The following is a 23,187-nucleotide window of genomic DNA, read 5'->3' as shown; positions in this document are numbered from 1 at the left end:
GGGGAGAAGAAGGGTTGTGATACAAGCAGATAATACTGAAGTAGTGCTATCAAGTCAAACAACAATAAATAAAAACAAGATTGATATAGACAAGTACTTAGGTGAAACTCATCTTCCTTCTTCCTCTATTTTTATAATCATGCTTCATAATTTTTCTGTCATGCATCAACTTAAAGTTTACATTTATAAAGTAATATTATATTAGTCATCAATTTGTTAGACTATCACAAAATTCATCCATCAGTTATAATAATTAATATTCGAATATTTCTGTAACTTTTAAATTTAGTTTTTAGGTGAACATACAAATAGGCAATTAGGGCAATTCATACATACCTGTCATTTTACTTTGCCCTCAATAAAACCCCAACCCCCGGTTTCCACCCCTTAGAAAGACTCATCATTCTTATTTCATGTCGTAAGTATTCACTAATTTTTCTGCATCCCCACATTAAGACTTCCTTCAACACTCTCATGATCACCTTTCTAGCTTTATGATTTATACACACATATATGCAAAAACACACACATGTAATTTTATGTTCTATATATTCCTAGTTCCATCCATTTTCTTAAAAATGTCATGATTTCATTTTTTTCCAGCCAATTAAAATTCCACTGCATATGTATCACATTTTATTTGTCTGCTCATTTGCTGGGACATCTAGCTGGCTCTGTTTCTGGCTATCACGAATTATGCAGTATTGAACACAGACGTGCAGTATGTTTGTGGTACTCACGTAAAGCATTTCTGGTAACTTACCAAAACTCCTGGGTCATATGGTACTTCTTTTCATAGTTTCTTGAGTAACTTCTATTCTAATTCCCATAACACACAAGTATCTAACGGTTTATATTTTTGAAGCAAGCATTTCTTTTTCCACAAATGACTTATCTATCAGAGATTAAAAGTCGGGATTTCTTTTATGGTGCTATGATAAAGACAAAAGAAAAACCTACTGGAGAGAAAGAATAGGAAAAAAAAAATGAGCAAAAATTCCCAGGTAAAATAGAATGTAGGAAATAGTTACAGGGTACAGTTAAATTCTAAGAAATAGCTTTTTTAGAGTCTTCTGATCTCTTGGGCCCATATCTGGAGGATGCTCTAGTCTACTACAGAGACACCTGACCAGTGTTCATTGCTGCTTTATACATAATACCTAAAAATTTCAAATATCCTAGGTGTGCTTCAAGGAGGAACGGATCAAGAGAATGCAGTATATTTACACAAGGAAATATTACTCGGCTGTTAAAAGAAACAAAAACATAAAACTTCAAAGTAAGTGGAATGAGCTAGAAAAAAAAATCATTCAGAGTAAGATATTCTACAGACAAGTGCGTAGATATCAACTTTTAAGCCTTCCATAGGCATGCTACATCCATATAAACACAGAGGTTAGGTACAGAGTAAGGGATAAGGAGGAAGGAAGGATCTCCCAATGGAGGGAGGAAGACTGGAACAAGAGGATTAAAAACTGAGCAACAGGAAAGAAGGGGGTTGGGAAAGGAACAGCGGATATGACAGCTAACAGTAAGGGCATTTGAGGAATAATATGAAAATCCACCAGAGCAGAAGCTGCTAAGATATACACATATATGAAATAAATATAATTGGAATCACCAAATAACAAGGGAGACAAATCCCTAACTAGAGATCTCTTGCCATCAAGTCAATCTTTCCAGTGCCAGAAATGGGTTACATTTGAGTTGTTGGTCAAAGGAGCTCCACGGAAACCCCCAATCAACTCAGATGATTGCCAAGACTATGGGTTGCTCTACACAAATTGATGATAAGGCCCTGTTGCTGAAGCAAACATCTACATATCTCACTGAACAGAGAAATTATGTTGATGTAGTACTAGAGCTGGTACCCCTACAGACTAGTCTTAGTGATGCTGAAAGATAATCTGCATAATAGCAGAGACAGATAAATACCACTCAGCTACAAACCCTGTGACCTACAATGGTGACCTGCCTGCACGATACATTGATACAATAGAAGCACAAAGCTGGCCGGAGTAACCAACTAGTGTCTGACTGGATTGAAGGCCCACTCCATGAGACAGGACCTACGTCCCGCACTGCGAGGGTGGCTAAAAACCTGACTAGGCAGGCCACAAACCTAGAAGAAAAAACAAAAACTGTTGCTCTGCTAAATGTTGCAATAAAATAACCCCTAGCAACATTCTACCATGCCCACAGATCAGTGTCTTACTCAGCCATCATTACAGAAGCTTCCTTCAACAGGAGATGGGAACTAATACAGAGACAAACAACTGGACAATGTATGTGTATGAGACAGAGGGACAGAGAAAAAAAGAGAGACAGACAGACAGACAGAGAAAGCCTGAAGTGAGATGGGCAGGGAGGTGGGGAGAATCTGAGAGATGAGGAAGGGGAAACTGATATCAGAAAATATTTTACAAAAAAAAAAAACAAAAAGAAAATCAATAAAAAAATATACAGGTGAAGATTGAAAGCATATAGATCTACTGCACAGAATCTTAAGAATCATAAGCAGTTATAAAACTGTTTTTGCACTGAGAAACACTGAGTAATTTTTAGCAAAGAAGTAGCATTATGAAATGGTGACAGAAATAATTATGCAGTACTGCTTACCACAAACACAGATACTCTAGTAACTGGCACTGAGTTAGAATTAGGCACTGCCAATGTCATAGTATTTGCTGTCACAATAATCCTATCAGACAGTTATCCTTACTTCTCATTCATGATGAAATTATGACACGCACTACAGACGTTCAACCTAAGACTTTCAAATAACTAACTTAAAGGTGTGATAAGCTCTAACTGTTAGAACAGGGAACCATTTGCTATTGAGAATATAAAATATCTACTATGGACAACTGGCATTTTAAAGAACTGAAGAATTGCCAAGCGATCCCACAATTACTGCTTTGTGAAAGCATTCTTGGGATCTATAAAAGCAGGTGCTCTAATTCGTTCATGTGTATTAAGACTGTTATTCAACAATACTCAAAAACCAGAAAAAGTTCAAATTTTATCACTGAATAAATGTATGAATAAACTATACACAAACATTATCCAAACATAAAAAGAAATGAATTAATAAAGTGTTATAAGATAGATATACTTTCAGAATACCACATGACAAATATAAAGCCCCACACATTATTTATGACTCTTCATGTGATGTCTCAGAGACACTGGCATTTGTAGCTGTTAGATGCAAGGATGACAAGAAAAAAACTGCTAAGAGGTGAGAGGCTGCTGTACCTAAGCTCATCTAAAGTTCTTCCTGTCGCGTTCTCCTTTGTTTGTATGTTTACTGAGAATAAGAAATGTACCCCTGGGATTCATTATGGGAACAACGAATCAGAACTGTGAGAATGTGCCTACTTACTCCATGCCATCCTGCTATCTCCTTGCCCGGTGAGGTAATAAAGTACCCTTGAAAGTAACACTAGGTGTTTTCAAAGAAATATAAAACATCACATCATTACATATCAATCTAATTATAGTTTTAGTATGAAAAAAGCAGTCTGATAAAAAGTGGTAATGAAAAGTAGCATAGTGTCTTCATAAAGCATAATGTATAAAAAGCCTATCTTTATTTTTTAAGCCTATCTTTATATATCAATGCCTTATACTCTCAAGAACACATTTCTACAGTAATTTATTATAACAAATAGCTGATCAATGTAATATATATATATTATATATAATATTATATATATAATATATGTATTTGCTCAAAAATGTAATGACTGTCATTTGGTGGTCTACAATTATCTTAAATCCTTAACTTGTCAGATTGGAATATATTAGGTCTTTATAAAACTTTAAAAGTAAATAATTTATATATATTTCAAAGAGTACATTAAGATTTAACATTTGACAGTATGTAAACACAAACACAGCATGTTTCTTAGACATATTTAAAGAGGTAAATAAATGTCTTTGTGAAAGTGTACCACTGGAAAATTAAACAAGATATTTTAATATTAGATAACAACAGAACATATAGTTCAATGAATTAGTCTATTGTAAATACAGGAATTATAAATATCACTGAGCCAATTTTCACCAAAATAATAAACATCAATCAATACAATGTAATATATACAAGTTAAGTTACAAATAGATCACGGTATTAAATATGAATTATAAAATTATAAACCTTTCAAAAGAAAATGTCAGAAAAATCATGATCTAGAGTTAAATAATTCTTTTATTTCACCAATAGTACAATCCATAGATGATAAAAACTAACATAGATTTCATACCAATTGAACATTAAAACTAATACCGTTCAATGCATAAACATGTAAAGAATAACCATATGAAGCACATACAGCTTTATATGGCAGCTATAAACAGGTAACATAGCCAAACACTTAATCTGAATTTTATAAATCTGTGAGAATTATAACAATGGGAAGAAAAATTTTTCCTTCTGTGTAAGCATGCTGCCAGCCTAAGATTTACTTTTTTATTTCACAAAGCTAATTTTCAAAACTTACCAGCAGCTTCAAGGACCAACTGTAGTCTGGCTTTGGCCTGCTCAGCTGGAGGCTAAGAAAATTAACCATAAAAGATATTTACAGGTCAGTTTTAAAAAGTAAATCTTTAAATTAAAGCACTACTAAGTATAGAAAGTATATATAAGTTAGAAGGCTTTATCCCAATCACTATTCATATCCACCTCATGTCTATCACCGTAATACTTTATAACCTATTCATCAAATCACATTTTACTTGATATAATCAAAGAATGATGAAAATATTTGGTTACTACCTAAGACTGTATCATTAAACAATAATATAACTATAAGCCTAATAATGAAACACAAATGACACACTTAAGGACAGATTCTTAAATTATATTTCTGCCTTGCTTATATAAACATTTAAAAGACTTACTTGAATTTAAATAAAGTAACAACTGAAGTATTGTATGTCTGGAAAGTCAGACCCAAAAATCAAGTATTTTCTAATTCAATTTGAAATAAGCAATTATGAGAACAATAGGACATTTCTGTGCCCACTAGCTGTCCTAAAACCCTTTTGTTTTGTTTTGTTTTTCAAGACAGGGTTTCTCTGTGTAGCCCTGGGTATCCTAGACTCACTTGTAAACCAGGCTGGCCTTGAACTCACAGAGATCAGCCTGCCTCTGCTTCCCAGACTGCTGGGATTTCAAGTGTGCACCACCACACTTGGCTGTCCTAAAACTCTTGATCCAGTGAACTCTGATTCAATTCTGTTGAAAAGGTTGATACTTTCTTGCCAGTGCTTTCATATTTAAAATATTTAGACTATTTACATATGTCATTCAAACATAGATCATTTCATAGTTATCACATTATATAACAGATCAGATAAAAGGTCTCCCTAGAACTTAGGCCTTCACTTTCACATACATTTATAAAGATGCCTCAATAAACTTGATAAACAATTTAAATAACACAAAATTTCCTTATGAACATAGATGCAAAAATACTTGTAAACTGAATGCAATAATACATCAAAACATCCACCTTGAGCAAGTCAGCTTTATCTCAGGGATTTAGGGATGATTCAGTACACAAAAAAATCAATAAATGTACTCCACCATACAAAACAAACAAACAAAACAAAACAAAAGAAAACACAAAAAATCAAAACCAAACCAAACAAAGAAAAAATAATACATATAAGTTACCCTAGAAAGAACACCAGGGAACTCACACAGCTTATAAACACTTTCAGCTGGATACAAAATTAACTGACAAAATCAGTAGGCCTCCCATATAAAAAGGACAAATGGACTGAGAAAAAAATCGGAAAAACAACAGCCTCACAATAGCCACAAATAATATAAAATGTCTTGGGGTTACTTTAGCAGGCAAGTGAAAGAAGTGAATGATAAAAACGTCAAGACTTTGAAGAAAGAATCAGAAGATATTAGAAGATGGAAAGATCTCCCATGTTCATGGATCAGCAGGAGTAACACACTCTAAATGATCATCCTACCTACCAAAAGGAATTTACAGATTCAGTGCAGTCCGCATCAAAATTCCAACACAATTCTTTACAGAACTTGAAAGGACAATTCTCAACTTCAAATGGAAAAACAAAAAAACTCAGGAGAGCTAAAACAATCATGAACAATAAAAGCAATGCTGGACATCTCACCATTCTCAGCTTTCTTTTCTTTTTTTTCCCTCTTTCTTTCTTTCTTTCTTTCTTTCTTTCTTTCTTTCTTCTCCTCTCTTTCTTTCATTTTTGTTCTTTTTTTTTTTTTAATTTAAAGAGTCCCAGAATTAGGAAGGTTGAGAACCACTGACTGTGTTTTTAAAAGTATTATTTTATTTTATTATTTTATTATTTTATTTTATGTGCATTAATGTGAGGGTGTTTTTTTTTTGTGAGGGTGTTTTTAATTAATGTCAGACCACCTGGAATTGGATTTACAGACAGTTGTGAGCTGCCATGTAAGTGCTGGGACTTGAACCCGAGTCCTTTGGAAGAGCAGACAGTGCTTTTAACCAGTTCTCCAGCTCTCCAGCTCTCCAGCTCCCATTCTCAATTTCATGCTGTACTACAGAGCTTTAGTACTCAAAACCACACTATATTGGCATAAAAAGACTATCAATAGAATCAAATTGAAGGTTCAGACAAAAATCCATACATCTATTGACACCTGATTTTTGATAAAAGCTCTAGAAATACACATTGGGCTGGAGAGATGGCTCGGTGGTTAAGAGCACTGTCTGTTCTTCCAAAGGACCCAGGTTCAATTCCCAGCACCCACATGGCAGCTTACAATTGTCTGTAATGCCAATTCCAAGGGATCTTTGCACTAATGCACATAAAATAAAGTTAAACAACTTATATAGAAATACACACTGGAAAAAAGGGCAGCATCTTCAACAAATTGTGCTGGTCAAACTGGATGCCAGAAAGTAGAAGAATGAAAACAGGTCCATACTTGTCACCCTTTACGAAACACAACTCCAAATGGATCAAAGACTACAATATAAAACCTAATACATGAAGCTGACAGGAGAGTCTTGAACTCATCAATGTAGAAGACTTCCTGAGCAAAACACCAAGAATGTAGGCACTAAGATCAACCAGTAAGCCAGGTGGTGGTGGATGCCTTTAATCCTAGTACTAGGGAAGCAGAGGCAGGTGGATCTCTTTGAGTTTGAGGACCCTGGTCTGCAGGGCAAGTTCCAGTATAGCCAAGACTACACAAAGCAACCCTGTTTCCAAAAGACAGAGAGAGAGAGAGAGAGAGAGAGAGAGAGAGAGAGAGAGAGAGAGAAGGAAGGAAGGAAGGAAGGAAGGAAGGAAGGAAGGAAGGAAGGAAGGAAGGAAGGAAGGAAGGAAGGAAGAAAACAAAGGAAAAAAAAAGACCAAAAAAGTGGGAACTAATGGAACTATCAAGTTCCTGTAAGGCAAAGGACACTGTCAATAAAACAAAATGACAGCCTATAGAATGGCAAAAGATTTTTACCAACTTCATGTTTAATAGAGGGCTAATATCCAAAATATGTTTTAAAAACTAAAAAACTAGACATCAACAAACCAAATATTCCAATTAAAAAACTGAGGTATAGATCTGAAGTCTCAACACAGGTATCTCAAATGGCTGAGATACACTTAATGCAATGTTCAATATCCTTGACAATCAAAACTACGTTGATATTCCATCTTATACCTGTCACAATGGCTAAGATCAATAAAACAAGTTAACAGCTCATGAGGCAAGGAACCCTCCACTGCTGGTAAGAGTGCATACCTGTACAGCCACTATGGAAATCAATATGGTGGTTTCTCAGAAACCTGGGACTCAATCTACCTTAAGACCCAGATATGCCACTCTTGGTCATATAACCAAAGGATGCTACATCCTACTACAAAAAGATTTGCTTGCTATGTTCATAGAGGCTTTATTCATTATAGCCAGAAACTCTAAACAACCTACTTGTCCCTCATCTAAAGAATAGATAAAGAAAATGTGGTACATTTACCCAATGGAGTAGTACTCAGCTGTTAAAAAAACAAAAACAAAACCAAAAAAACATCATGAAATTTGCAGGCAAATGGATGATACTTGAAAAATCATTCCAAATTGGGAGAACTCAGACCCAGCAAGAAAAATATGGTGTGTAATTCACTTACATGTGAATATTAGACATTAAATAAATGATAACCAACCTATAATCTATAGACTCAGAGAGCTTAATCATAGAGGAAAGGACATGGGTTGGGAGAGACACATGGATGTCCCTGGGAAGGGGAAAGAGAATACATTTTGAGATGGACTGGGGCAAGAACAAGATGATCAAGTGGGAAGGGGAGGAGAGATAAGTTTGAGGGGGGTATTGTGGTGAGAGACAGATGAAACTGAGGAGTATTTGAAGGATGAATGGAAACCTTGCGAAGTGGAAATTTCCTCAAATACATAAAGGTGATCCCAAATAAGGTCTCCTTATAGTGGGAGATATGGAGTCCCAACTAGCCATCTTTTGCCACAAACAAGGCTTCCAGTAGTCAATTGAGTTGTTCTCCAAGTTGGTTCCACGGAAATCCCAAACAACCTAAGCTGTTGCTAAGACAATGAATGGGCTGCTCTCAGAAAACTGAGAGCTGGGCTCATTATGTCAAATAACACCACACAACTAACTGAACATGGAGCCTTCATCCCTATGTTCTTGTGTCACTGGTGCTGGAAGATACGCTTTAGGCTACAGAAAGAAAAACTTACCAACACCACCAATCCAGCCACAATGCCTTTGACTTACAATCTGTCCTCCTTGCAAGGTATGCTAAAGCAAGAGTGACACAGAACTTGTGGGAGTAGCTAACCAATGTCTAATTTGACTTAAGGTCCACTCCACCAAATAGAACCCAAAGTCAACACTGCTTGGGTGATCATGTGACTCGATAACCCAGAGACCTAGGATAAAACCAAATACCACTGGCAAAAAGCAAAGTATCAATAAAATGACTCCTAATGATACTGTGCTACACTCAGTGCCTTATCTAGTCTAGTCTAGAGAGGCTTCCTCCCATAGCAGATGGAAATAGATGCAGACTCACAGCCTTGACATTACATGGAGACAGATTCCTTGGAACACACAGCTTCAAATGGGATGCCCATCAAATCCTTCCTCTCAGAACTCAGGGAATCACACAGAAGAGGAGGTGGAAAGTGTGAAGAGTCAAAGGGGATGGAAGACATCAGGAGAACAAGGCTCTCTCAATAAGAAAAGCTCATATCAACTCACAGACACTAGAGCAGCAAGCACAGGGCCTACACAGGACTCTGTACCAGGTCTTCTGCATATATACTACTGTACATGTTGTTTTTATTTCCTCTGATAAGTGGATGAGTCCTGTACCCAAGCTGTGCAAGTACATGGCTTAGACTGAGTCCAAAGCACTTCTCCAGGCCTTGGAAACTTCTAGTCTCTGTACAATCTGGTCTTCTGAAAGCCCAGACCTTGAAGGCTTCCATTTGCTAACCTAAGCATAGAATGTTCTAGCCTCTGAGATTTACTGCTGAATAGGCTCACCCTTTCTAGCTCTTTATGAACCATGGCTGGCTGGTTCAACTCAGCTTTTCCGGCTCAAAACTCCTCTCCAAGCTGACTAATTCACACCGGCATCGAACTGAATTCCTCTGCTTGGCAAAACTACCTCTGAAGTCCACAAACTGAACTGCACTGACTCCAAGAATTCAACTGCATTCAACTGAGCTGCACCAAGCTCAACTCCCAAATTACTGTATTCCTGTACTGTACTCTCCTCTCTCTCTGTACTATCTGCTCTTTAAGTAGCTTCTCTTCCCCGTCTGTTCTCTTGAAAATTGGGCGTATCCAATCTGACTCATTCTGACAAATCTTTCTCTCATTTGTCACTTTGTCAGTCCCTCAATTAGATGTCATTGTTTCAGATTAAGGATATGTACTAAAGGTATGTCTATATTCCAGTCAGAGGGATTAAAAGTGTAAACCAGGGTGTGTCTTTATTTGAGCTGGATCTCACAGACCTAGGTCTTTGGATGTGATTCCTTGTCAGAGTAGCCATGTTGCTGTATTAAAATTCTTTTACATATTATAACTTTCAGTTTAGTATTTTCATGGTACTCCTGAGTGTGGATATGAGTGTGTCCCTGATTCTTAGGCTTGCTCTCCGGACTCTTTTTCTTCTGTTTGAGTGCCTTGTCCAGTCTCAATAGGGGAAGTCTCCCTCCTCTACTATCTGAACCTAGCTTATCAGGTCTCATCAGGATCCTGGATCCTCTTTCTGTGTGGCCTAGTAAGGCCACCCCACCAGGGAGGTGATCAAAGAGCCAGCCACTGAGTTCATGTCAGAGACTGGTCCTGCTCCCCTTACTAGGGAACACCCCCCCCAACTGGAGACTGAGCTGTCAATGGGGCTACATCTAAGTGAGGAGTCTAAGTCCTCTCCATGCATAGTCCATGGTTGATTCTCTGTAGGACCCCCTGGGCCCAGATTTTTTGGCTCTGTTGGTCTCACTGTGGAGCTCCTGTTCTCTTCGGGTCTTTTTATCTCTCCCTTCTTCCATAAGACTCCCTGTGCTCTGTCCAAAGTTTGGCTGTGAGTCTCTGCATCTGCTTCGATCCCCTGCTAGGTAGAGTCTTTCACCTAACAGCTGTGGTAGGTTCCCATCCTGTTCCCTCTCTTCTACCACTTCTGGTGTCTTTCCTGCTTATCCTTCTGAATGAGAATTAAGCATCTTCCCTGGGGTCCTCCTTGTTATTTAGCCTCTTTAGGTTTGTAGATTTTAGTATGTTTATCCTATATTATATGGCTAATATCTGCTTATAATTGAGTATATACCATGTGTGTCTTCCTGCTTCTGGTCTACCTCACTCAGGATGATCTCTTCTAGTTCCATCCATTTGCCTGCAAATTTCACGATTTCCTTGTTTTTAATTGCTGAGTAGTATTCCATTATGGTGTATATGGACCACAATTTCTATATACATTTTTTTGGTTGAGGGACATCTAGGTTGTTTCCAGATTCTGGCTATTATGAATAAAGCTGCTATGAGCATTTTGTCATGTTTGGTTGTTTTCTCTTGGACACTTGTTTTGTTCTAATAAGAGACAGAAAGGTAGTGGATCTGAATAGAAGGAGATGAGGTGTTCTGCCCAGTTCATGAACCCCAAAAGACCAGGAATAAACAGACTCCGCTGTAAATACATGAGGTTCTTTTTATTGTAAATTACAAGTTGCAGCTTGGGCCCACACACCTCCCCCCCAAAAGCGGTGAAAGCCAAGCGCTGTGCTCAGGATAGTTGGGTGACTTAAAGATTCTGGTCCCTCCCAGCATGCCCAAGGCAGGGGCAATTCCTGCCTGGCAAGCATCTATTGGTCAAAATGCTACATTTTGAATTGATTGGCTTTAGGATGGTCCCCAGACCATTAATGACCTGGTGTCCCTCCCTAGGGGGAATAGGCCAGTTTCCTAGCAACTGTATCTCTAGTAGGTGGGGAAAGAATGCAGTAAGGCAGTCCTTCCCCTCAGGGCATTACTAGACTTCTCCACCCACCTAGTTCAGGCCTTAATTAATAATAGCTGCTAATTTTTAATCTTTTGGTCTCTCAGTGGGAAGAATTGGGAGGGGTAAAATGAGGGGAAACGACAACTGAGAGACTAAAGAATTAAAAATTAGATTTTGGGGTTACTGAATTAAAGTTTAAAGCACAAGCCTGAACAAAGGCCAGACAGGTGGAGACTTGTTCAGCCACCTGCAGGGAGGAACCAGTCTTACTGCATTCCTTTCCTGCCTACTGGAGATATAGTTGCTAGGAAACCAGCCCAGATCAACCCTCTCCTCCAGGACAGCCAAACAAAGAAAGCCAGACAATTAATGGTTTGGGGACCTTCCTATAGCCAATCAATTCAAAATGCAACATCCCCTTTTGTGTTTCAACTAATAGATGCTTGCCAGGCAGGAATTCCCCTGATTTGGGGGATTAGGGACCAATTCTTTAAATCAACCACCTAACCTGAGCACTGGGCTCTTTGCTCTCAATGGCTCTGGTAGTGAGTGTATGAGCCCAAGCTATAATTTGTAATTAAAAAGATCTTCATGTGTTTTGCAAGGGACTAAACTCCTGGTGGTCTTTTGGGGTTTCCAGAATGGGGCACAACACAATCAGGATATATTGTATGAGAAAAGAATATCTTAAATAAAAGGAAACAAAACAAAACAAACAAACAAAAAATGGTCTTTTCACAAATAGTAATTTAAAGCCAAAAGCAACAGGAATGGCATACTTACAATGATGAGGGATAGATTCCTGCCAAACAGTAACTGTATATTCGATAAAAATAAAGATAAACTAAAATCTTCACAAACAAAGACTGAGATGAGTTTATGTTAGTGGACCTATACTAATAAGAAACACTGAAGTGAGTCTTTCTTGCAAAAGTTGAGACTTTATCAAATGGTACCCTGGAATCAAATAAGGAGTGGAGAATACTGTGAAATAAAGAACATGAATGAAGTCAAAGATGTCTTACATTTTCTATTTTCTTCTTTTAATTTCCTTAAGATTATAGTTTGAGATATACAAATGTATAATCACTCATACAAAGTACATATAATTTTATTAATGATTATTATTTAAAATGTCATTGATGTGTAGCAGCTTCTTCTGAGATTGAAACATTCTACCCTTCAGGGAAGCTCAGTAAGACAGAAAATAAACAATTTGAAAGAGTTTCAGAAAATTCCTGACACTGATCAAATTCATTAGGGCCATTCTTCTACAAGAGGAAACAGCAAAGAGTCAGAGAGTAACACTGAGAAACATAGCTGCCTAGAGGAATCAAGACCAGCCGAGCTGCCTGAAGGCTGTGCAGTGTGTCCAGGTTTTCAACCTTTATGAGCTGTCACCCATGCTGGAGTGAGCTTTGCTGATGCACCTGTCTTTGAGTCATTTCTGGTCCTGTAAATAACTCCAATATTTCTGCAACCCCAACAAAACTAAAGTGAGATTTTGGTGATATCCTTACTTTGGTCTGTCATTGGTTCCCTATCTGGGATGTTTGCTATGTCCCCCCTGGAATATAACAGCCATGGAGCATGATGGAGAGCAGGAGACCAATGTGTGGGCTCAATTCTCTCCTTCCTCATAGGGTTGAAGGGTTCAAGCACAAGCCTTCAGGCTTGAAAGGCTAGTTACTTTCTTTCCACTGAGCATCCTGCCAGCCCACACTGAGGTTCAAAGAAAGAAAGAGGTACATTTTAACTCAGGGTTATTGTTAATTTGTTTTAACAGTAAACATAGTGTTTTTCCTTTTGGTTCTAAGCTACAAAGTGATTGCAACAAAATTAAAATCAGACGTATTTTTCAAAGTCAAACCCACATTTTAGTTAACTAAGAACCAAAAAAAAAAAAAAAAAAAAAAAAAAAAGGGAGGGGGAAGGAGAATAGGGAAGGAAGAGATTAACAGAGAGAGTAGATAACAGGGTAGGGGAAGGGAATGTAGAAGAAAAAAGACTGAGGATGAGCTAGAAAGAAAATGATGCAAATGATGCAGTATCTTCTAAGGATCACAAATCACCTAAACACAGAGGGGAGAATGCTGCAAATGAGTATGGAGACAGACAACAGACAATGACTAGGAGGAAGGCCAACACAAAAACTTGGAGAGGCACTAAAGACGTTTTTAATATGGATGCCATGTACAGGCATCAGGGAGTATGTAAACATTCAAATAATCTGCACATATATTTTTATTTTATTTTTGAGATTATAATTACAATTTGTCCTTCCCTTCCATCCAGGACTGCCACCCCCATAAACCCCTTCCTGTTTGCCTTCAAATTTTTGGCCTATTTTTTAAATTATTATTGCATGTATATATATATATATATATATATATATATATATATGTATATATATATATACATACATACATATAATTTCTAAATATAATATATTCAATTCATATATGTTATTGCTATATATTTTTCAAGGCTGTCCATTTGATGGTGAACAAGAAATTAGTGTGCTCTTCCCAGGTGAAAAGCATGTTTCTCATTCTCAACTTCCCTCACTTATATTTTTCTGTACAGAGAATCTATAACATTTATCAGACTTCAAAGGCATCTGATTTTTTTGTTTTGTTTTTACTACTTAAGGATAAATCTAATGTATTAATAAGTGGTTTTAATTTTTGTTCATTTGAACTGTGAATTCAAATGTATTCCTCCTCATACTGCCATTTGAGTGACAATTCACTAACAGAAGTTAGTACATAACTCTTTAATTAGTCATTATTCTTTATTTAAGAAGCTTGGGTTCAGGTTGCAGGGAGGAACAGCGTAAGAACAATCTCTGGGATAGAATGGCAGAATACAGTAAGATTTCTCTATCAGCTGGAAGTCAAGGATTTCTGAACTCAAGAAACTAAGCTAATCACTCACTGCACTTTGGAAATCACATTTAGGTTGGTTTTGTTTAATTTCTTACTTTTCTGTGGTTATAAAATTACTCTTCCCTTTCTTCACTCCAACACCTCAAATATCCATCTTGCTCTCTTTTAAATTTATAGGTTTTTTTGTTGATTAACTGTTACATAAGTTATATATATGTTTTTAGATATTGGAGGAGACTATTTTCCTGCTTTCTGCAATCCTTGGATGCCTGTAGTTCTTTATGTAGAAATGAGGCCTGGTGGGCTTTCTCCCACCTACTGTCTATTCTCTATTATTGTCCTTGCTTGTGTTTAGACAGTCATGTTGGTGAGACTTTATGGTTGTAGCTTCTGACATTACTATGAGATAGAATCTCACAACAAACTCCCTGATACTCTGGCTTTCAAAATATTTCCAACTTCTCCTCTACAATGATCCCTGAGCCTTAAGTGTGGAACTTGTTTTGTAGATGTATCTGCTGGGCCTGAGCTCCAAAACTCTGCATCTTAATTGGTTGGTGGTTTTGTTTGTTTATTTTGTCTATTTGTTTTGTAATGGTCTGTCTGTTGCAAAGTGATGCTTCTTTGATAAGTGGTAAGGATTACTATTATGTGTGGATGTAAGGATAAATATTTAGAATGTGACCAGGAAATGTACAGGATCCTCCTACCCTTGCCCTCACTCCCCAACATTGTGGTGCTCGGTGTGTGGCACCAATTCAAGTTTTTTACATGGGTGTTAAGATCTGAATTTAGGTCCTCATAATTGCACAAGGAAGGACTTTACTCATTGAGGTACCTCTCCAGCTCTCAGATGATTTCTCAAGATAAGTCGTGTTCACTGAGTCAGCAATACTTTTTAGGCTCCTGAAGAACAGTATCAAGGGTACTTAGAGAAACCATAATAGTTTTGTTCTTTTGAAATAAGAGAAAGCAATCTTAATTTCTAAAAACAATGCTACAAGACCCAGGCATACCACTCCTGGGCACATACCTGAAAGATGTTCCACCATACCACAAGGATACTTGCTCAACTATGTTTATAGCAGCTTTATTTGCAATAGCCAGAAGCTGGACACAACCTATATGTACATCAACCAAGGAATGGATAAAGAAATCATGGCACATTTACACAATTGAATACTACTCACCTATTAAAAACAAGAAATCATGAATTGTACTAGAAAAGATCATCCTGAGTGAGGTAACCAAGATCCAGGAAGACACACATGGTGTGTACTCACTTTTAAGGGTATTTTAGCCATATAATACAAGATAAGCATACTTCAAGGTAAAGACCCAAAGAGAACAAGGAGGATCCAAGGGAGGATGCACAAATCTCACCTGGAAGCAGAGCTAGAATAGACAGTGGCTGAAGAGAGGAAAGGGCATTCTGAGAGGTAAAAAGGTGGAATCAGACCTAGGGAGAGTGAGGGCAAGAGGACAGAAGGCCAGTAGAGAAAAGAGAAACTGAGGGCAGGGCTATCTCTATGACAAGCTGGAGACCTAAGTCTAGGTAGGGTCCTGGTACTATATTACGGGGATACCATGTTTCCTAGTAGCAGAGGCTATAGAGACTGAAGAGGATACCTCTTAACTAGATTAGCCTCCTAGTAGAGGCAGGAGAACTCCAACCCACCCACAAAACCTTCAACCACAAATTTACACTGCCTACAGAATGTGCAGGGATAAAGATAGCGCAGATAAAGCAGAGATTGAGGGAGTGCCCAACCAATATGAACAATACTCTGCTAAACTTGAAGACAGTGGCATGGCAGAGTTGTCCTCTGAGACTCTACCCAGCAGTGCCTCAGAGCAGATGCCAAGACTCACAGCCAAACACTGGACAATGCATAGGGAGTCTTGTGAAAAGGTGGGAGGAAAAAGAAAAAGGACATGGAGGTGAAAGGAGCTCCACAAGAAGACCGACAGGGTCACCTAACCAGGCCCTAGATGGGCTTGCCGAGACTGTAGCATCAATCAAGGACTATACATGTACTGGACCTAGGCCCCCTAAAAAGATGGAGCAGATAGAGAGCTTAGGCCTCATGTGGGCCTTTAGTAAGGGAAGTGGAGACAGCACTGGACATGTTTTTACTTGCCAGCTTTTTGATCACTTTCCCCTGGCAGGACTGCCTTGCCAGGCCACAGGGGAAGAGGACATGCTCAGTCCTGATGCAACTTGATGAGCTGGAAGGGATGGGAAAGGGAGCTCTCTTTTTCTGATGAATAGGCAAGGAAGGAGGAAGGGAGAGAAGTGTAACTGGGAGGGGAGGAGGGATAGCGCTACAACTAGGATGTAAAGTAAATAAAAAAATTAATTAAAAAGAAACTTGTAAGATCATTAGTTTTATGTGAAATGTTTATAAAAGGTAAATGAAAATACTATTTGACTCAAAAACAGAAATGAAGGAAAACAAGTACTTTTTTCTATTTGCTCTATTTGCAAGCAGGCAATGTTAAACCATGCCACAGCACTCAAAACCAAAGTGAGAGATTTCCAAGAGACAGGACAGAAAGCCACTGGTAGGAGAATGAGGCATGTCCCACAGTAGATAGGAGCCTACCATTAAAGCCTTAGCTCTAACAATCAATCCTCTTTTCCTCACATTGAAACTGACAGTGTGCATAATGTGTAAGATTATTGTAAGCTGGGCACAAGGCTGCATACCAGTGGCCACTACACATAGAATATTGAGGTAGGAGGCACATGAGAACCAGACCACTGTGGGCTACACAGTGACAATCTGTTCTAAAACAAACAGAAACACAACATAAAACAAATATTAAAAGAACTGTTAATAGTGTTTTTAAAAAATATTTTGGTCATACTAATGTGACCAGATCATTGAAAGAATGGTCTAGTAACTAAAATAAGTTTATAGTCAAAACAGAGAATTTAAGTGATGGTGTAAATATATAATTATAATCTAATTACACAAATTTCAGTTGGACAGCATATGAAACATAAAAACAAGCAAAGATCTGTCCAGTAAGTTAAACATTGGACATTCAACATAAATAAAACAATATCTTGTTTATTAAGATCGTTAAATCATTTCCACTAAATACATTTCATTTAGTTTGTAATTTTGTTTTTAGTATGTAAACTTAGATGTTGAGATGCTGAGACTCATAGGCAAACATAAAGCAGAGCGTGGGGAGTCTTGTGGAATTGTGGGGGGAAGGATAGACGGACACAGAGGGGATAAGGACTCCACAAGAAGAACAACAGAGTAAACTAACCCGGGCCCACAGGGGTTACAGAGACTGAAGAACCAACCAAAGACCATGCATGGTTTGGACCTAGGACCCCTAAACATAGGTAATTGATGGGCAGCATGGTCTTCAAGTGGGTACCCTAGAAAATGGATTGGAGGAGGCTGTCTCTGATGTGGACTCTGTTGCCTGCTTTTCAAACACTTCCCCCTGGCAGGGCTGCCTCACCTGGCCTCATCGAAAGAGGGATGCACTCAGTCCTGACCTGATGTGCTGGGTGATGGGGTGTTGGTGGGGGGGGGGGAGCTCACCTTTTCTGAGAAGGAAAGGGAGGGTAGGACCAGGAGGAGAGGGAAAAGGGGCTGTGTTTGGGATGTAAAATGAATAAATAAATAAACTTAAATTTTAAAAAAGATAATTTGGTATACTAAAACATAGACTCTGGAGTGAGTGCGCTTTAACAGTGTGGTTGACATTAATTATTTGCTGGATGTTAAACATGTCATTTTGTCTCTCTGCATCTCAATTTCCTTATCTATAAAACATAAAAATAAGAGTACTGAAATATCTTCAATAATACTGTAATTGGAATCCCCAAATTAAAATTATGGGCTTTGATACTATCGTTCCTGAGTTTTATGACAGAATTTTCTTTTTTCCTTCTGGGGAGGTGTCTACTGCAAGACTTTATTGTGAGTACCTCATAGTATGTGCGCGCGTGTGTTTGTGTACCATTAACTATGGAATACATTTTAATGGCTAACTACATAGTAAGAGTTATACATTTTATTTACTGTTAGGATTATTGGAATTTCATTATTATTCCTATGGTTTTATAGCTGAATTTGTATTATAACTACAGGAATTTGTATTTAATTTCATAGATACACATTACAAAATACTGTAAGACTCTATAACAGATTGGGATAATTATTCCTCCTTACAGAAAGTCAACATCTATGACTAACATATAAAATATCCAATTTTGAAAAATTACATCTCTATCATTCCACGTATCCTAAGTCATGTATATTTTAGTCCAAAAAGAAAACAACTATTTATAAAACTTATAAGAATAGTGACAAGATGGAAAGCTTACTAATATTTGGGTGGCATACCTTCATTTAAAATATTTTACAAAACACTAAAGGAACTATTCATGCCCACAGATTTGTAGGACAGACAGTAGCCAAATCCAGTGTGGTTTTATTTCCACTGATTAAATATTTCTGCTATCCATGTTTATTTAACATGTAAAAATATTGCTTAAGAAGAAATACTCTCAGTGAATGAAGTTAAGATATAAGTGAATTATTATCTTTAATACTGTGGTATAATTTTCTCAGAAATACCAGAATCACCTTTCATAATTTGCTGTGGATTCCCATTAAAAAACCAACTATCCATGGTTTAGAATTTTTTCTTCATAGTTTTTATAGCTCCTTCAAAATTTTAAATTATTTAAAAATAAAATTCTATCTTAATCACAAGTATCAATTTCATCTAAAGAAGAATATAATAAAGTGTTTAGTTCAATTTTCTAAAAAACAATAATATCCATTCTGACTTCTTTGGAATAAAGTAGGACATAAACAAAATCAAACCTCAAATTATGAGTTTTTTGCAATTTATGTCTACATCATTATCATTATAGGGATACTAATATTACATTAATTAGTGTGTTGTCAAGCATATACTGGTATTTTTTTTTTTTTTTTGCAAACCAGTGATAAAGTTTTTATATAGGAGTGTCTCCCTAAAAACATTCCATGAAGAATACATTGTGCTGTATTCTAGATCAAAGTTGATACAATTTGGATAATAGCCAATAGATGGCACTGTTCCCACTAGGTAGCAAAGACCTTACAGAGTACTCATCGCATACACACATTATTAAGACTATCTCCTGAAATCACTGAATTTGAATTTTTTATGATGGGAAAATTTATATAACATATATTAAAGATAAATTTAACATAACTGTATTTACTACTTACAGAATATGACAGAGCAAACTAAGGCAAAATATTTAGTTATTCAGAAAAAAACCTCTGAATGGTTAGACGCTGGGAATAAAAGAGAGAAAATGTTTTCCAGTTTCTGATAATTACAGTCATATGATAAGTAGAATATCAGTGGAGATATGCACAGAAAGGAGGATCATCCTTAGGGGGAAATGGATCTCGGAAACTTTGCAAAAAAAGATGAAACCTCAACTGGTCAGGAAGAAGGGGAAAATGAACTAGCAAGGACAAACTATGAGAACAGTGGTGTAACCGGGGACTCCTGACTCAGAGCAGAAAGACTGGCAAGCTGTAAACTCGGGAGCAGAGGTCTGGGTCTTCAGCACTTGAGGGGTGGGCTATCTTTAAGAAATCTGAGCTTTCCTTCTTATGATGGGGATTCAGTAAAGGTGTTACAGGGAGTAAGTAATGTGATCAAATTTAAATTTTGCAAAAATCAAGTCTGGGGTGGGTATCCTGAATTTAAATATCCTAAAACTCGGGTGGGACTTTAACACAGCTGTTCTGAATAGTCAGTTCAGGGAAGAAGCAAGAAAGATTTGAGCACAGCAGTGGCAAGGGTTGAGGTACGAGAGATCAAGGGATCTTAGAAGCTGTGTCTTTAGACAGAAGTTTCCTTTGTGATTAAACATTTGTGAAGCTGCAGATACATGTTCTTCCTGACGTGTCAGGGAATAAAGCACCAGGGTACTTCCTGGATCGCCAGACATGCGCAGGAATGAAGCGTCTGAATCTCCAAATGAACCCAACTTCATTATGTCACTTTACTGTGAGTTTTGAGTCCCTCAGTTCACCTCTCCGAATTTTTCTAGAGCAAAGGTTCACAGCCTGTAGGCCACGATGCCAATGGGGGCCACATATGAGATATGCTGCATATTAGATATTTACATTATGATTCATAACAGTAGCAAAGGGCTGGAGAGATGGCTCAGCGGTTAAGAGCACTGACTGCTCTTCCAGAGGTCCTGAGTTCAATTCCCAGCAACCACATGGTGGCTCACAACCATCTGTAATGGAATCTGATTTCCCTTCTGGTGTGCATGAAGACAAAGTGTTCATATTCTTAAATAAAATAAATAAATCTTAAAAAAAAAACATAACAGTAGCAAAATTACAGTTCTGAAGTAGCAACAAAATAATTTTATGATTGGGGTCACTGCAATATGAGGAACTATTAAAGGGTCACAGCATTAGGATGTTGAGAACCATTGGTCTAGAGGCTCAGAGGAAGAAATACCACAAAAGTCAAATCTAGTCTATTACAATGTGACAGGTGGAAAAAAGAGTCACCATATCCCATGAAAATGCCATCTACTTCACATATTCATAAAAATTACTTTAAAATCCACAGCGCAGAATCCACCATGCTGCTTCCTTTCATTATGCAGCCCAGTCCAATATCTCATTGGAGTGCAGATTTTGCTTTGCATTGCTAAATAAACTTCTATTTATACTGTCTAAGATTTTCTGCTAAATTCAATGCTTTCTTTCAGGAACCAAGAAGAAACCTTCACCCAGGAACAACTGTTGTGGCCATGAATTTAAATGGACTAAGAATGAAGGTAGAGATCCACACAGAATGTTCTAAGAAGTCTAGAAAATAAACAAAGCTTTAAGGAGAGCAGTGGCAACCAAGGGTGGAGACAAAGATACAGTTTTGAGAAATACTAAGGAATTAAGTTTTAGCTGGATCAGTTCTTAAATGGATACTGCAGAGGAGCAATAAGAAATCAAGGCTCATGGTTAAGACAGTATGTTTTCTGAGGTCCTTGGAGAATGATACTAAAATGTTTTTTACCGGTCGAGCATCCTTTTAATTGCACTTATATCAGTGTACCTTGTTCTTATCAAATCTTCATACTTTCTTAACAACCAGTTCTTACCTTTAAAACATGTTTGTAAGAATGACCACAAAAATGTCTTTAATGCCTGTCTCTTGTATTTATGAGATTATACTGTATGAAGGCAGGGTCAGCCCTCCTGATCTAGTTTCCCTCCCACACAGTCACCTAAACTGACAGGTGGCTGATGCTCAACAAATACTTGTTCAACAAACAGCTGTTTGATAGTTTGTACACTGTGCTTGCCTGGGTGTTTTCCATTAGATTAAATACCATCTTAGGCCACATTTCGTAATATCCACAAGAGATCATACCTATTCATTAAGTACTCTAAGTATGTTAGCATTTTCAGTGCTGGCTAAGCTGTCTCACATGTCAAAGTAGAAGCTACTCTCCAATATTATGAGGCGCTTCTGCTAATGTCAGCTCTCTCCAACAGACACACTGTAAAGAAAAGACAGGTACTTTCTCACCTTCTGATTCTTACCAGGGTTTCTTTGTTTCTTTCTTAGTGAATATTTAGTTTTTTTACTGTTGTGCTCAAGCCTATCCTAAGATATAATTTGATCAACTTTATAGTTTAATATGCTGTAAAGAAAAATTTCATCCTCTTAAACTTTACTGGCATATAAGTGACACGTATTATGCATATTAAAGGTACAGAATGTGATAATTAACATATATGTGTATTATGAAATAACTTCTACAATCAAATTAACATTCTATTAACTTGCATATTTGCATCTTAATGAATATGTATGTGATAAGAATATTAACGATCTACTTTCAGCAACATCCAGGTACACAGTAGAGCATAATAATGACAGCCATAGAAATCTAGTTTAAACAACTTATGAACTAAGTAAATCTGCAGTAGGTGTACAGAGGATATGCAAGAATTCAGAGGCCTATAACATAGAAATCATACTCAGTTAACCATTAATTTATGACAATTTACTTGAAATGTCAAAGAAATATTTCTGAGATCTGAGGGAAAACTTGAATTACCTGCAAAAAATAAAAATACTTAATTTAATAATCCTACATATAAAATTATTTTTAAAAGTTAGACTATACTTCTTTTTGGAATATATCTGTACTTAAATAAACTGTCTGGAACTTAAAAAAAAAAACACCCAGTCAGTTTTTAAAAAATTATAAAAGATAATTTGTTCCATATGTGTAGAATAATACAGATAAAATTCAAATCAGACCAAGCCTTAAAAAATTTACAGCTTAATTAAGATGCACACTAATAATGACGATGTTCCACGTAGTAATATATTTAAAGAGGCTTTGTAGTTGGCCAGAAAAGTTAAGCTTAGGATAAGATGATTTTTTTGCTAAAGATAAAATGAAAATCTTATAGAAAGAAAGAGTTTGGGCCATTCTTTAAAGAAGAGTAGTATGCATAACTTCAATTTATAAATATAGCTTTCAAGAACAAAAGCACTAGATAAAGAGAGGATGCCAATCACTAAAAGTCATGTGATATTAGGCAAAAATATGAACTAGTTAGGCACAACATAAAAATAAGTCAAAACTCAAAACAGTCACTATGGGTAAAAATTTTTTTATATGTTACCTACTCACTGAACTGACCTAAATCTTGTTCTTCAAATAATTTGAGTGCCTTGTTGATACCAACAAGCCTCGAAAAAAAAAAAT

General features: G+C 37.0%; 1 protein-coding gene across 4 annotated transcripts in view; it reads right to left on the bottom strand.

Annotated features, from left to right (window-relative positions):
* Rsrc1 (arginine and serine rich coiled-coil 1) overlaps positions 1-23,187 on the bottom strand; it is a 325,236-nt gene that overhangs the window by 125,446 nt on the left and 176,603 nt on the right. For all 4 annotated transcript variants that reach the window (XM_060378403.1, XM_060378402.1, XM_060378405.1 and 1 more), the window contains one exon: positions 4,506-4,557. In XM_060378403.1, the coding sequence (XP_060234386.1) occupies positions 4,506-4,557 (52 nt within the window). The remainder of the gene's footprint in view (positions 1-4,505; positions 4,558-23,187) is intronic.

Source organism: Meriones unguiculatus, chromosome 2 (genome assembly GCF_030254825.1).
Source record: "Meriones unguiculatus strain TT.TT164.6M chromosome 2, Bangor_MerUng_6.1, whole genome shotgun sequence".
NCBI lineage: Eukaryota > Metazoa > Chordata > Mammalia > Rodentia > Muridae > Meriones > Meriones unguiculatus.
Note: the sequence above shows the minus strand (reverse complement) of the source record. Positions and strands in the feature narration are given on the sequence as shown.